This window comes from Electrophorus electricus, chromosome 20 (assembly GCF_013358815.1).
Source record: "Electrophorus electricus isolate fEleEle1 chromosome 20, fEleEle1.pri, whole genome shotgun sequence".
Taxonomy (NCBI): Eukaryota; Metazoa; Chordata; class Actinopteri; order Gymnotiformes; family Gymnotidae; genus Electrophorus; species Electrophorus electricus.
Window position 1 is genome coordinate 14980002 of NC_049554.1, and position 16520 is coordinate 14996521.

Genomic DNA, 16520 nt, shown 5'->3' on the forward strand with positions numbered 1-16520 from the left:
CTCTGTGTCTATTTTTGTGTAGAATAAATGTTGTAAATAATAAATACATATTTTGAGCAAATATTCTGCATGTATTCCCTGGGAATGTATTCATATATTTTATTTTAAATGCTAATTGTAGGCTATTGCTTTATTTAAACCGTGGGCTTTTCCCACTATTTTAGATTCATGTGAATGTCTGCATGTCAGTGTTGCCATAGTCCAAGTGTCTTAAAAAAAGCGCCTTTTCTCATTCATTTCCACCTGCATTATGCATTCAGCTGTCAATGGACAGAAAGGTTCTTGTCTTAATAAGACAGCTGTGCTGTTCCATGCCAAACACGCAGCTGTCAACAGCGAAGAATGAAGTGTCAGGCTGCCGTCAGGGCTGGAGCCCACGGCTTGTCGTGCGCGTTTGTGTGCAGGGAGGCCGCGCAGTGCTCTGACCGCGTCTGAGGTTTCTGATTACACCGTTTCGTTTTTGACAGACCGTCTTTGTTTTGCGGGTTGACCACCAGGGGGCGAGGAGAGCCCGTTCAAAGTAGGCCAATCTTCTGTGACGGCGTCATTGTTCTCCCGTCAGCGCGGATTCTGAACGTGCATGACAGACCTGTTCGTCATTAAGATGAGATGCTTATTCTTTGGTACATTTGTTGAAGTCATTTCAAGAAAACACTACAAAAGATAAACGGGTGGTCCGGGGTGCCTCAAGATCCATAAGACATGTAGGAAACACAGATTATTAGCATTTTCCAGTCCTTTTATTGGCAGACAGGAGCGTACAGTGTGACTTGCTGCCTTTCTCATACACCGTTATCCTTCCTTGAACTGGCAGAAGCCACTGAATTATTATGGTATTAGAAAGTTTGCTAGAATCACAGCAGTGGTGTCTACGTTAGCAGAGGTAGTTAGTAGCAAGCACGAGCAAGCACGAGCACATTCTCTCTGGATTAGTTTGCAACAAGCAAACAGCAGTTTGCATGTCTTTGCTTATCAGGACCCTGTAATTCTCAAACATCCTTGTTTGCGTTTTCCGTTACAGCAGCAGATAAATAAACACAACTCCCTTGCATTCCATGCATGTTCCATTTTAGCTATGGCTCTAAGGGACCCACAGTGGTGTTGCAACAGTTCATCACTGACCCAGGTGCGCTCCAGTGGGCTTGTGTTGGACCAGTGTGACCCCGGTCAGATCAATTTACAGATCAATAGTGACGGAACTCCCAGTCACTCTCACTCCATACCAACCATCCCAGTATTTGGAATCTTGACCACCGTGCTCAAAGGAAATGTAGCGCAGGCCTGGGCCATAATCGGAAAACACATGAGTAATCTGGAAAGAGGGAATTATTATTAATAAATCATTATATTGACGTTTTAAGGCACTTAATGGACTACATTATTTTGCTTAAGCTCTGTACCTCTCCAGTATTTACATGTCTTTATTTATATAGCACATTTAGAAGGCTGAACTACATGTTATAACATTGTATGAAGCTGACTGCTGAATGTTGAAGCACATTAACACTGACCAAGCATGACTAAATCTTTTCCTACCTGTTTCCATGAGCAGTCATCAATGAATGGGTCAAGGCTCACAATGTCAGGCTTAAATTCCTGTATCAACTCCTGATTCTCATCCAGCAGACCTACAGCTAGCTGGTAAACACACCCGCAGTCTGTTCGACTGCAGTACCTAAAAACACACACATATGCAAAGAGACAAACAGGTAGACCAGTTAGTTTCTGGGGCACAGCAATCAGACATATGCAATAAATGTTATATAAAAGAGATAATGTATAAAACCACAGCGATTCACCAGTCTTGCACAGTGACAGAGGGTTGAACAAAGTCCAGGTCCTCCAAGGTAAAGCCTTCAGCTGCCAGGTCTACCACCTGTCGTTTAAGACACTGTCTGAAGCAGCAGACAGCGACAGACGTTAATACAAAGCACACACTCAAACACATGCATTTCTTTATCCACCGTGAACTGTCTCAGTGAACTGACTCACTGAAAAGAAGTAGAAAAGTATTTCGTCACGGTCTCATCACTGAAGGCATGTCCACAGTCCCCTGGCATGTCTTCCACACGCCACTGACAGCCTCCGTTCTCTGTTAGCTCCCAGAATTCCATGTCCTCTAGGACAGGCAATAACAGAAATGTGCTGTTGGAATGTTTTGTTAGGGTATGCCAACACAGTGACTGTTAGATGCCATTACACAGAAACACGAGAATATTGATCTTACCATCTCCATTTGGATTTTTGAGAAGATTTTCTCTTGTCATGTTTTATTGCCTAAAGATCACCTTATCCTACAGACAAGGCACAATGTTTTTCATAAGGACAAGGATAGAAGGCCTTTTGAAGAAGGCCATCTAATACATAACACATTTATACCCCAGACATACACTAGACCCTCCAACTAGTATAATTATGCTTCACTGATTTAATAAGGCATAATTAACTTTTTTTCTTGGCAAAATATAAGATGTGTCAGTCTTGCATCTCCTCAGTTAGTCTTAAGCTCTCTCATCACACTCTAGTAGGGGAGGGTTCTTGTGTCTTGCTAGCTATCACTAGCGAGCTAGCTATCACTTAACGACCCCTCCTACGAGCATGCATACATTAAAAGCCCTGTATGTAATACAACAATCTCTTTTCGAACAGCATGTTTTCCAGTCAAATGTAATTTTATCACAAGACCTCTGTAATGACCGATTCGCACAGGATTTAAAAAATAAAATAAAATACAGAGATGGGGTGGCTACACGGTTTACGCAATGCCGTCACACAATCAATAAATTAATCAATCAGTCAATAAATAAATAAATACATGGATACAAGCGTAATACGTAATTTTCGCTGGTCACAAATACAAAACATTACTGCTGCATTAAATATTTAGCATTATCTATCTATGCTTATTATGAACGAAGAGACTTGGATTTGCCGAAAAATTCATGCAAAAATTTATGCAAGAAGACATGTGTACGAGACGGTCAGACAGAGGTGACGGCTGAGATGGAAAAATACAAAAGCAGAAGTCGCGCAAGACGAGAAAACTATAAGTCTGTCTGTTGCAAAGTTATGCTTTAGATCTCACTCGCACTGCGTTGTGAAGTGACATCTCCAGAGCTCTGCATTAATAAAAGGCCGCAAGGTAACGCACCGCTTCCTGTCTCTTCTTTCCTGCATCAACGGACACATTACATACATGCAGCAGAATGGCGTAAAGCTACCAGACGTTGCTTTAGCCGGGACATAGCAGGACATTTGCTGAAATTAGTGCATCGTGGCTTAGAATAAAAACTATATAAACTACTCACGGACGGAAAAGCCACAAGGCCGACCCTGTCTTCGCACTCAGTGACTCAGCAGCAATCCTCGTGAGGAAGGGTCTATGGTTGAGCACGCACGTATACGCGTGCGCAAGCTCACTGACTCACGATCCACTTTCACCCGCGTGAAACGACTCATGATGGGCACGCTCCGAGAAACGGTGCAGGCTGCAGTTCCGGACTTAACTGGTCACGCGGAGGGCATGGCAGCATAAGAACCCCATGCCCCGCACTGTCAGATATTACAATCAAAATGAATGGATACGAGAATGAAGTTTGAGTTCATGTGCCTTCATATATCTGATATGCATTAACATTTCATTCCTACGCATGTTCTCTTTCCCAAAGTGAAACTGTTTATTAATTTAACCTACATAAACCTGCTGGCGATAAACAGCTTGTAACTCATACGAAAGTCACTAGGTGACACTGTCTGTAAAGCAACTTTTCAAAAGTCAATCCCAGTTTGCTGCTACAATATAGCATTACACATGTATTATACTCTATTGGCTAATATATATTCGACATAACCCGCTACAATGGACCGATGTAACATTGCATCCCTGAGTGCTTAAATGAAAGACCCTAGGCTGCATGTGCTTGTCCCTGGCAATTAGTTGCGCAAAAACAAAACTGCTTAGTAAAACACTGGATGGTCGACTACGCAATATCCAGATTCATTACCATATCAAACTGGATCCAATTTATCCGAAACGTGAGGGTTAGCGCGGCTCAAGTGCCCAGCGCCTTAAGAGATCTGCGACTCCGCGCGGACTCGCGCGCGCCCCGAACGCGGTTTATGACGCGGGCTCGTCGCGGTCTCGTGCTCGGGGTTTGGAGTTGGTGCCCGTTGGCTGTCATACCGGAGCGTTATACATGCGTCGGGCAAACTAGCCAAGCTAAGTCTGCGTGGCTGACGTCCCCTAAACATCACGCCAAGGTGACTGCGAGGCTTTTCTTACCGACACTGAACTTTTAAAAACGAACAGATTTTGTTAGCTAGCTGTGCTATCTGGCTGGATATGCTGCTCTACTCAGCCAGCCAGCTAGCCAGCTAGCTAACAGTTTAGTCTTGGTCATATTATCACCACATATGTAACGAGCCAGATAGCTGTCGAGCTAATACTGATCGAAAAGCTAGAACTTTTAAAACTTAGTTAGCTACCTTCGCCATCTTACGCGCGGAGGTCGTCATTTGTTGTTCAACTGCGCTGTCAACAATTTGTTTACCAATATCGGTTTGTTGTCATTAGCTAACGCTTGCGCCAGCCGACGCTCGCCGCTAGGCTAATGTTTTTACTGGAGTCTGAGCAGCTTGTTTACGGGGGACCTTAACTTAACGTGTTTGATATGATATGGTAACTTAACATCTTTGATATGTTAACTATAAAACTAGCCCAAAGTCAGCCATCTTTGACATAAGTTGAATTCGCTGGACAGAATTACAGTGTGTCGTTACCTGGCTAGTTGTGTGTGTGTGTGTGTGTGTGTGTGTGTGTGTGTGTGTGTGTGTGTGTGTGCGTGTGTGTGTGTGTGTGTGTGCGTGTGCGTGTGTGTGTGTGTGCGAGATATATATATATATATATATATATATATATATATATATATATATATATATATATATATATATATATTAGGTTGATCGCTTTCTGACTAAAACGGCTCCCATCACCTAACTAGTATAAGTGACAGCCTTTATTATGTAACAAACATATCTAACTAATATGGCCATGACAGGCTTTATTATCTAACCTAACACATATCTGTCTGTCTAACTAATATGGCCATGATGTGAGTATATCAGCTGGATAAATATGGACAAGTGCACAGTTCCGCTGTTAAATTAGCGCCGAGTGTAGTTAGCTGGATGGCTAGTTAGCCCGGTTACTTGGGTGGTGTTTTAATGCGTAACGTTATCTAGCTAGCGGTAGGTGACCCATTTCAAGTGATGTTTTTAAAGTGATTATTTATGCTTGTGCTGTGAACCCATTCCCCCCGACTGTCAGATGAACAGTTGTCGTTTCTTACTCCGCTCCACAGACATGGACAACGGGACCATGACAGCAGCTCCTGCGTTTGACTCCCAGGTGAGGCGTACGTTCATATGGCGGACAAAACCAAGGGGCTGGCGCTGCTTTTGACATGTTTGTGGGTTTGTCGCTGTCTTTTGTTTGTTTGTTTTGACAGCTCTTACTCTTACGTGACTTAGCTCCGCTAGCTAGGTTAAACATCTGCTGTTTACGATGAACAAACCGGGTCCGTCTGGTCATGTCGCGGTAACTCCGTGTCTCAGTAATTTAACTTCATTAATTTAAAGCCTTAGAAATGATTATTCGCACAAACATTCACAGCGGTTGGCATGTCCAACTTCAGCATAAAAATGCCCACCTAGCTAAGGCTAAGGCTAGCTAAACTACCTGTTATGTAGCTTAGCTTCGTTTAGCTTAGCTTATTTTAGCTGCTTTTCTGACATACTGAGCTAGCTGTACTGGTTCGTTTGCTGGACACGTTTTTGCGTTTTAAAAAAGTAGCTGGTTCTTGTCATTTCTTGCTTTGTGGCTCTTAAACATGTCAACTTAATCTTCTGTATAAATGTCAAGTGTTGATATGTCTGTTTCTGTAGCTGGTAGTTAGACCTGCTCAGCTATGCAGTGTAGGCTAACGCTAGCTAGGCTAACCAGCTAGCTGGCGATGAAGAAAGTTAGTCCTGTTTGCTCCACTTGTAAAAACCAAATACGTTATATTTTCATAATTATCAGTGTCTAGCCATGAAACGTATGGATGTTAATGTCATGGGTTTTTAAGGAGAAATCTTCCCGACGAATCAATTTTTCCATTTATTTTGAGGTCATGTTCTGTTTTTGTCGGTGATTATTTTCAAGGCTTCCATTTACATTTATGGTATTTATTGCTTGATATGATTTTCTTTGAATGTGTGTGGAAAGTGTGATGTGCAAAACCGCATTTTTGCACCATCTGTACTGGAAGCATGACACTGAACAGCTCTAGTCTAACTCCAGTAGCTAATCACAGTGACCTATTCGCTGGCCTGCTGGACTAAACTACACTGCGAAGCTCGTCCACTCTGTCTTTTCTTGTCTGGACAGTAGCGCTTTTGAATTGAATTGATTGTAATCAAGGACAGTTGAGAATTCAGTCTCTGAATTACATTCATGACATTATGAATACACCCGTAACATCAGTGTGACTCATTGTAAAAGTTCAATATATGTCTGTAAAGCGTCCTTGAGTATGAGAAAGTCACTATATAAATGTAATTAATAATGTTGGGTAGTTAAGGGCGTTTTCATCTTTATTTTTTAATAGTATGATTTTAAATGTTTTTTATTAGATATGTTTTGCTAAAAAAAAAATTTATGCAGATTTTGTGTCTTAATTTAGGGTTATAGTCCCACTTACAAAAGGAAAAGGACAGTGGAAGACTTCAACAAGTTCTGCACATTTGTGCTGGCATATGCCGGTTATATTCCATATCCACAGGAGGTGAGTTAATTCTAATACTGTGTGTGTGTGTGTGTGTGTGTGTGTGTGTGAGAGCGAGAGAGAGAGAGAAAACAGAGTGACAGAATGAGAGAAGTACCACATGTGCCTTTAAGGTGAACATTTAAGCATTTCCTACACCTACTCTTTACTAATGCTGTAGGACCAGCCCTGACTTACTATCCATTCAGTGTGATGAACTGTGTGGGTATTTGTGTCAAAGGGGTGTACACCACTGTAGTAACTTCAGAGTGGTTAGACTACTAACTCCGTTATGTTGATCACCTGTCTTCAGGACCGTTTCGCACACACCTCCAGAGGTGTCCTCCTACAGCATTTACCCAGCACTGGGTGGTGTTGGAGTCTGTGTTTGGGTCACGTTCCTTTCTGCCCCTGTGAGCTACTGTGCTGCTGACGCTCTGTTTGATCCACAGACCTGGTGGCTGCTCTGTGGGCAGCTGCTCTGTTGCATTTGCCCCCATGCTGCCCTGCCACTGAGGGACCCCCTCCCCAAAATACCTCAGCCCTCCCTCCCAGGGTAAGAGGGCCGTTCCAGTCTCCTCCATGCTCATCTCAGACCTTCTCTGGTAGTTCCATACATCACCGCAGCAGCACGCATTCAGAACGCTTCAGTCTCACCTTCTGTTGGTGGAACATCCAAGCTGTACCATAGCCCCAGCGCTTTGCTCTGGAGGGTGTAGAGCTGAGTCTCGTCCCCTTCTGGGCTGGTCATCCATCAACACTTGTGCTAGGGATGCACCGATATGGAATTCCTGGGCCGATAACGATAACCGATAATTAGCGCCTTGTGGCTAATACCGTGACTAATAATTTGACTTTTTAAAATTTGAAACAAGTTAACTCTATAGTCCATAAGTGAAGTGAGTGTAAGACATGGTTGTCTGCTATTATCAGGGTCCACTTCTGAAACCAGTTTCTAAAAAAGATTGCAGAAACCATGTCGGGAAGTTTTAAAGGACTGCGTTACATGTAAGTATAATCAGAGGGGAAGAGAATTCACTCTGGAGTGCTGGACGAGAGAGAAGAACAACGCTTCTCATTTACCTCCTAGCAGCGCGGCGCCGCACAACATGTACGCGTGTACATGTACACACAACATGTAAGCATATATGCGTATGCGACTGAGATTAACAGAGCAATAATCTTTCTTACTAATATGACATGAATCACCCACATTACAGTACTACATTATTCATTCATGCCTAATGTTACCACAGCAAACAATACAGTTTCATATTGAAGCTAGCCACTGTGCTATATTAAACATAGCATGATGCTGTTGTGCTAAGTGGCAATCATGGTAACCTATAAATTAATTTAGTGGTTTTATTGCTATAGTAAAATATCACATTCACTAAGTGATGTGAAATAAAATTAAATCACTAAGTAACATGAAAACGAAGTGTGTAGCAGATAGCTGGTATTAGTTTAGGCATCTGCGTGCAACAACAGAACTGACTGTCCTTTTTAGTGCTAACACTCCATAATGTAAAGTCTCCTATCATCCACAGCCTTTTGTACACAAGCGTCAGTGCAAGAACATAAATCGTTTAAAGTTTGTCATAAGAAGTTGTACAAGCACTGCTTGCTCAAGTTAAGATGTGCCAGGTTATCGGTTGTAATTATCTGCTAAACCTTCAATATCAAACTGATAGTAATTATAATTTCACATTTATCATCATGTGAAATCTCAGATGCTGATGTGTCCTGATGTGACCTCTAGGTTGTGTTTTTGCACATAGGACGATGCAGTTCACTCCGTCCCGTTGATCTCAGTCTTGATCTCAGTGTTGTGCTCAACACGTAAACAGTAAAATTGCTGCTGCATTACACTGATATTTCATAGTTTGAGAATAGTCAACACATGCATTAGACTGTAGACTTCAGCGTAGTGGGCTGTTCACAGGCTTACCACGCGGGGTCCTGTAGAGTCCTGTGAGCATGTAGAACGGATTCATTCGTTAATGAATCAATTGATATTACTTAATTAATAATGTCAGCATCAGTCAGAATAACTGTGCAGCCCTAATTCTGAGTTTGTCGTGGTTACACACATTTTTCCACACTAGTCTGTGGATTGTACCTCTGCCTTAAATATGAATTAAAAATGGGTAAAGTAATATGAAAACGTATGTCCACAATTGTGAGAGGGTTCTAACACAATCACACTATGGTTTTGCTTCCCAGAGCCTCAACATGTCCTCTGAACATCGAGCAATTTAGGTTCCTAAAGATATTTTATGTCATTCAAGGAAACACCCTTGTGTAAAATGGGGCTTAAATCTGATCATGTTGGCTGTTCCCTCCCCAGGACCTGATCCTCACATCCAGCGGTTTCTCTTTGGCCTCTCCCAATTAAACCCAGCTGCTTGTGTTTGCTGACCCTTTACCTTGGGGAAGCTTCCCCTTGTGGGTGGTGCCTCCCTCCTCCCTCGCATCCAAGCAGCACAGTTTGTCTTAGGCGTCCTGTTCTTATACGGCTTCATTTGATTTTGAGCTTTCCCATTGTGCTGCCGTCTGTTCTGTGATGAATATTGTGCCGTTCCCAGCTGGTTTTATGGGAATGAAACTTTTCTGTTCATTTATGCAATGAATAGTCAGCAAAAAAAATTTCAGTGAGACAATTGTTGGAGAAGCAGTTTCACACTGAGGCCTGTCAGGTCATTAACTTGTGGCCACAGAACCTCTCAGTACTCTCAGAGTTGGTAGAGACAGCCAAGTCGGTTTCAGAGGCGGTCAAGTAAGCACGGATATTAAAACATGTCCATCTCCTGTCTGCCTGCAGGAGGCGCCGCTCAGAAGCAGCTCCAGCCCTCCCAACAGCACGGGCAGCACGGCAGACAGCGATAGCTGGGACCTCGCCCGGCTGGGCTGCGGCCTCCCCTCTCCGGATGAACCACCGAGCAAGACCAGGAGCAGCTTTGTGGGCTTCAGGAGGCCCGTGGGCGAGAAGCTGGACCACCAGATGCAGCCCAAGTCCACAGGCCTGCTGCTCGAGGCTTGCAAGAAAGCCGACAAGGTGAAGAAGAAGAAAAAGAAGCTGAGGAAAAGCAAGGGCGACAAGCCCGCCTCCTTCCTGCTGTTTCCGCCCAGTGGGGTGGAGCTTCCCGGGCTGGGTCGGGCCATCAAAGAGGAGCCGGAGGACTACCTGAGTGTTGCCCAGCCAGCACCCTCGTGTGGTGATGTGAAGCGTCCGGAGCGGCCTGCGGCGAGCCCTCCGCCCGGTCCGGTCTCGCAGGGCCGAGCAGCCTGCAAGGAGGAGCCGGAGCCGGAGGCGGAGTGGGCGTGCTGGGACTCGTCTGGCAGCTCGAGCCCCGAGTCCGGACACAACAGCAGGGAGAGGCTGGTTCTTCCCGAGGGCGAGGCGGTGGTGATGAAGCTCGAGGGCTTACCCGGCACGAGGACCGTAATCCGACAGGGCAAGCAGGTGGTGTTCCGCGACGAGGACGGATCCGCTGACGACGAGGACATAATGGTTGATTCAGGTAAGTTGTTCAGGTGGGCAAGGACTCAGCTGCACATTATGGGGGAAAAAGTTTTGTATTACAGTCATATTGCTACATATTGAGACTGCAAAAGGCCTCAATATTTTAAAACAATAGTGAACCCTTAATGTGAGATTGCTTTGTTTTGAGAATTCAGTATTTCATCACAACACCCACAGCAGGCTCAGTTTGGACAGGAAGGGCACACAATAAGGAAGGCCCAGTTACAGATTGTAGCCTTCTGCAGTATCAATACTGCGAGAACTAATGACTACCCCCTTCTCACCCTGTCTGAGCAGCCCTGCTCAGAGCGGCCGGTTTGAGTGCCTATAGAGAATTGTGCACCAAGTCATAGTAAAAACTTTCTATAAAAACAGAATTCTTTAAAATTTCTATAAAATCTGTTATGTTACCTCAACTGTTACTGTTGGCTAGTGCTGAAAGCTTTATATTTTCTAGATACTTACATTTCCCTTGTCTGCAGCTTTGCCATGAACAGTTGGTGTTGATTCTTCTTTCAGTAAAAGTTTCCTTGTCAGTCCTGCGCTGTACTGACCCAGGGTGTAGTCCCAATGGTTAGCCAGCACATGCGTACAGGGTTTTGCAGACTGTAGCTGGGATGTTGCCATTAAAAACTTTTCTCCACTCAGCTCTTCTGTCCTCTGAGGCCGGGAGCTGACGTAGCGATTTGTGCTGCTCTGTGCAGCCAACAACACAGAACTTCCTGTGTATAGCTCATAACTTCCCCAGAATGCTAGAAAAAAATGGCACATCTTCACAAATCTCACACTGTGGGTGGAGACACTGATCAGGGTGGTGTAGTACTAATGACTTCCTTAGTGACACATATAAGCTGTGGGTGGAGACAATCAGATGGAGGGTGGTGTAGTACTAATGACTCCCTTAGTGATGTATATAAGCTGTGGGTGGAGACACTCAGATGAGGGTGGTGCAGTACTAATGACTCTCTTAGTTCAGAGTTCAGATGAGGTTCTTAAGTTTTGAATGCAGCTCTAACCCGTGATACGTGCCTAACCGTTAATATGAGGTTCTTGCCAAACAGTTTTTCATTTAAACCAAAAAGTTCAGTTTTGGCGTTATGTGTTCACAGAATATTCTTCCAGCAGGCATCTGGCTTATCCATGTGGTCGCAAGCGAACTTCAGATGGGCCACAGTGGCTTTTATTTATCTGTCTGTTTATTTATTCATTATGAAGAGTGCCGTCTTCCTCCTTGTTAGTCTCCCATGCCATCTTCTTGTTCAGTGTTTGCCTGACGGTGGACTCGTGAACGTTGACAGTACCTGTCACATTGGGGTTCTTTGTGGCTTTCAGTAATATTGTTCACATGCCCTTGGAGTAACGCTTGCTAGACAGCCTTACCTTAGGAGAGCAACAGTGTGGCGGCACGTCCTCTGTTTGTATGTACTGACTCTCGTAAGCGTTTTTGGGTCCTTGAAAAAGCCATATATATTTAGAATGAATTATTATTATAATCTGTCTCGCAGTGGATTGGCGGAGGCTAAATGCTTTAGAAATGGTGACAACCATTTGAAGTATTTGAAGACAGATGTTTCATTCAAGAGAGTGGCAGTCAGATTCCAGTCTAGCAGGCCCTTCCAAGCAGACCCTCCCAGTAATCTTGAAGACCCAAATGTATGTTCTTGAAACGTGGGAGGGTCTCGGCTTGGTAGGACCTGCTAGACTGGAACCTGATTCACACTCTCTTGAATGAAACACTTGTCTTCAAATACCCCTTTAAGTTAATTCATACTCGTAGAGGGTTACATGCTTTTTACAACAAAGAGATTTGAAATAATGTTTTTGTGTAATTTGTTTAATTGGGTTCATGTTTCAGGTCAAATTTATGCTTTAATACAACGAATTGTAAAGGGTTCACAAACCTTCTAGCAGAAACGTATACTACAGCCTTGGATTACACAGGGGAGAATTTACCTTATTTTTGTTTCTTGGAGAACTGCAGAACTGGTGTTTCAGACTGCATTGATACCAAACTGACAGTTGATATTGCCACAGTCTTACAAAATGGCTTGTGTGTTGAATTTCTTCATTTTTGTGTTTTGTAAAATGAATCTTAACAACTCAGCAGAATGTGAGTATGTGGGGGTTTTTTTGTATGTGTTTTAGTTTCACAGTAGTGCCAGGGAAGGCACAACTCCACTGGTCAGCTGGTGGTTGTGCTGCCCTGGAGTAGCTTTACCCTTCTTAATAAAAAAAAACAAAAAACGTTTTGATTTGGATTGTAATTCTCTGTTTGCAGATGATGACTCTTGGGATTTGGTGACCTGTTTCTGCATGAAGCCATTTGCCGGACGGGCGATGATTGAGTGCAGCCAGTGTAACACCTGGATCCACCTGTCCTGCGCCAAAATCCGCAAGTCCAACGTCCCCGAGACGTACACGTGCCAACGCTGCAAAGACTCAAAGTTTGACATCCGGCGTTCAAACCGCTCGCGCATGGGGTCTCGAAAACGCCTCCTAGACTGACCCTGCCCTACCCCTCCCCGTTTACACACTCTAGTATAGATGGGAGATGAGGACGGAGGAGGAAGGGCGCCGCGGTTCTGTTATTACATTTCGTTTTGAGCGGTTCTTTCTTCTTTTTTTATTGTCCACCTTCCTAAATGTTTGCGTAAAGCAATCAAAATCTAGGTTATGCGTTTAAGAGAACAGATTCTACCGCACGGACCTAAGGTGACATATAGTGGGCGCCGGAGTCTCGACGGTACACACCTGAAGACATTTCAGAGCGGCGCTCTCATTGGAAATAAGAGAGGCTGGCGGATGGCTCTTTTTCCTTTCTTTCTATTGTTATTTTTTTGTAAAGGGTGCATCAAAGAGACCCTTTTATACCCATAGCTTTCAAAAGTGTGTCTGTCAGTGTCAAGTTAGAGTTGTTCAACTTGTATTTCCTTGTGGAACTTTCTTGAGTCCCCCAGTTGTCAGAGGATTAGAGCACTATACTGTTTTAGTGAAAATATGCTAATAAGAGGTACAGAATCTGTCATTGGATGATTACTGCACCTTTGGGATAAATCATCAAAGTGCTATTATTTAGAAATTCACTGAGAACAGTGTTCAAAAGAAACTACCCAGGGTTTAAAAAAAAATACTTTATTCTCCATCACTCTTTCATGTGGAAACTGTTTTGAAACATGCCACTGACTATATCAACACTTCGTTACCTTCAGGTGTCTTGCACATGACCCGGGAAGTCTGGGATATATAGTCGGCTGAGTGTCCTCAGTGGTTCTACTCACTTTATTAACAAAGCCTTGGACATTCCAGCGTTAACTGCCATGCTGTTTCTGCATCAAGGTGTTTGTTTTCTTTATGACTTTTGCATGTTTTATCCGGACGTGACGGCCTTTAACGTCCTTACCTGTCATTAGGCTTCAAAAAACTATTGCTTCTCTTCCGTCTTTTGACAACATTTTCATGATAGACTAACCGGTCATGGGTGGAGAAAACCGGTGGGGTCAAGGGTTACCCAGGTGCAGGTCTGTGCTCAGTAAATGGGTTTCCCCCCCTTTTTTGCCCATTCAGACAGAACTAAATTTTATAGCTCGTCTTAAATGGGAATATATGAACCTTTTTGTTCTATTAACGCAATGCATGTCTGCAGCATTTTTCTAGTGGACGTAGCCCAGTTGTTGGGGTTTAATGAAATAGGTGGTGTCCTTGCAGCAGAGGAGAAGATTCATAATGTCTCCTGAACTTACTCTATTCACTCAGTTGTTTGCTACCTTTAGCCATATAAAATCTCAGAAGGGTAGCAGTCTTCTAGTGTGATTGTGTGGACATTTTGACTCTTCATGACATGGGCACCATGTTCTCAGATATAATTAAGCAAAGACAAAAAAAAAATTAAAAATTGAGTATTTGTAACTTTTGTAGTTTCACCCTGTAGGACTATTCAGAACTCTAAAGCAAGCAGTCTGGTTTTCCTATTGCACTATGGTGATCATTGATATGGAAATTTTTAAATAATGATCTTTTTGCATAGGCCCTCCTGCATATCTATAAATTTATGCTTTGGTTTTCCTTTTGTTCACAACAAAAAGCTTGTTCAGGGCCTTCAGACTGCACATTTAAAATGCCACACACACCTGCTCTGCTACCAAATTACCACATACCTGTGTGCCAGTTTGGTTGCGGAGAGAAGTCTTACTAGCATCCTGGTGTGATTGTTTTACAGTAACCTGCCACAGTAAAGACCTTTACTGTTCAGAGCCTGACGTGGATGGGTCTCTTCTGTTCCTCAGCAGAAAAGCTCCCGGTGATGACTGATGTTTGTAGACATGACCTGGCTGAAGTGGGGAAAGACAGCTTAGTCTGGTCGTGATATCAATAGTCCACCTACTTGATCGTACTTGTAGGGAAATGTGGTCAGTATTTAAAAGACGGGGTTGGTGTTTATCGAAGTACTTGGTTAAACTGCTGAGACCCAGTTCTGGTCTTTACATGCACACACGATAATGCACAAAGCATGATTACTGTCAAGAGCCTGGGCTACTATAGTATAAATGATCTAACAGCTCATTTCTTTAATAAATCACCACATGCAATACTTGTATGTCAGAGCTGACCAGATGCCCGCATGCATTTTCTTCACTAGTGCTTCCTGCAATTCCCATAAAGTTTTCCTTTAAATAATTCAAGAAGGGAAGTGTTTTTAGTTTTTTGTGTGTGTGTGTGTGTGTGTGTGTGTGTGTGTGTGTGTGTGTGTGTGTGTGTGTGTGTGTGTGTGTGTGTGTGTGTGTTCGTGCTGAATCAGTGGGAGATATTCCACAGTGATTAGACCTTTGGGGAGCGTGACCTGCCCAATGCAGAGACTTTTATTTATTTTGATGTTTAGGTTTCTCAAGCTACCTTTCTGTAACTTTGAAGAAAAAGTCAACCTTCCCATCTTGTTTTATTTCCTGCATTAACGTGCTTGCGATCGCTAGCCATCTGTCCAAAACTGGGGTTTCAGATATAATGGTTTGTGTAAATTTTCCTTTTGTACAGTCATGTTTTCTGTTTGTATACAGTGTCAAGGGTAGTTCAATGCTGTTCTCCCCTTCGGTTGTAAAAGGAATTTATAGACTTGGTAAACATGCTGGGACTCACTGTGTTATAACGGGGTGCTGGATCCAGAGAGGGACAGAGAGAATGAACGTTTCTGTGAAACTGGTGTAAATAAAGAGATATTGAGAGGGTACTGGTAATTCATGAATTGAATAGTAATTATTGAATGGGCCGTATTATTTTAAATAGGGGAAAGTTTATATTTAAAACATGAACAACATTAAAAGGAGTTTGCCAACAATAAAAGTAGCTATATCACTGGTCAAGACACGTGTAACTATTCACTTTTTAATATTTAAGTTGCTATACAAGTCCACAGTAATGTTTGTACATGAACCTTTGTTAAGGTTGCATCAGAGATCAGAATGGGAACACGGATTAAAGGAAAAGAAAAAAAACATGCTTGCTGGAGTCTTGGTCTGAGATACAGAGCCCACGCGGGGTAGTGTCTTTTCCAGGGACTTACATGACTGAAGAACAGTCATGGAATACTTGTGCAGAAAGAGACAGAGACCTGACTATGGTCTTTAACTCACATCCATCTGGTTCTAAGAACTGCTCTCTGGGACACAGATCCGCCGTCCTCTGACGTCAGCTCGTTAGCTCGTCTCAGGGGACCAGCCCATAGGACGTCCCTGTCTGTCCACAATTAGAGCCCTCCAGCCCTGTTGAACCGTTGGAGTGTTCCTGGAGTCTACAGGAGACTGTCACAGTTTAGTGCAGTAAGGCCTTCCCCGGATAACTGACGGGGAACGTTAAAAGAACACGCGCCTGTCAATGTGCTGTCAAAGGAGCGAAAATGAGGAGAATGTCAAAAAAACCCGCAGTTTTGTCATGGTGTGCTGAAGGCCTAGGTTAATGACACAGGTATTACACCATAACTGTCATGTCTGTTCAGGACAGATTACAAAGGAACGGCATTCACAAATGCGTGGATACATGTGAGGTTACAGAAGGAGTTGATGTGGGACCACCATGGCATATACGCATCAGCCAAATGGATTAAAAATTCTTTCTAGTTTCCTGTTCGTTGTCGTTAAATGCTATGTGAAGCAAGAGTCATTTGCACTTGCACCACGTAGCACTCCATCTGTGCTACATGT

The 16520-nt window shown here is 43.4% G+C and overlaps 2 protein-coding genes across 5 annotated transcripts; one reads left to right on the top strand and one right to left on the bottom strand.

Moving 5' to 3' along the window:
- Window positions 1-718: 718 nt before the first annotated feature.
- fbxo2 (F-box protein 2) lies at window positions 719-3449 on the bottom strand. Of its 4 annotated transcripts, none has more exons than XM_027024947.2 (6): window positions 3309-3448; window positions 2228-2294; window positions 1993-2119; window positions 1800-1895; window positions 1537-1675; window positions 719-1312 (listed from the first exon to the last, which is right to left on the bottom strand). In XM_027024947.2, exons 2-6 carry the CDS (start codon window positions 2265-2267, stop codon window positions 1178-1180), a joined length of 537 nt encoding a protein of 178 aa, XP_026880748.2. In that variant the 5' UTR covers window positions 2268-2294; window positions 3309-3448; the 3' UTR covers window positions 719-1177. The 4 variants fall into 4 exon arrangements, with proteins under 4 accessions (XP_026880748.2, XP_035376046.1, XP_026880749.2 ...); XM_035520153.1 differs by lacking the exon at window positions 3309-3448 and adding an exon at window positions 3152-3292; XM_027024948.2 differs by lacking the exon at window positions 3309-3448 and adding an exon at window positions 3086-3104.
- Window positions 3450-3616: 167 nt separating this feature from the next.
- On the top strand, window positions 3617-15800 carry phf13 (PHD finger protein 13). Its single transcript, XM_027024946.2, has 5 exons — window positions 3617-4260; window positions 5361-5407; window positions 6723-6824; window positions 9628-10327; window positions 12608-15800. The coding sequence occupies exons 2-5, from the start codon at window positions 5363-5365 to the stop codon at window positions 12832-12834; spliced, it is 1074 nt and encodes a 357-aa protein (XP_026880747.2). The 5' UTR covers window positions 3617-4260; window positions 5361-5362; the 3' UTR covers window positions 12835-15800.
- The last annotated feature ends 720 nt before the right edge of the window (window positions 15801-16520 follow it).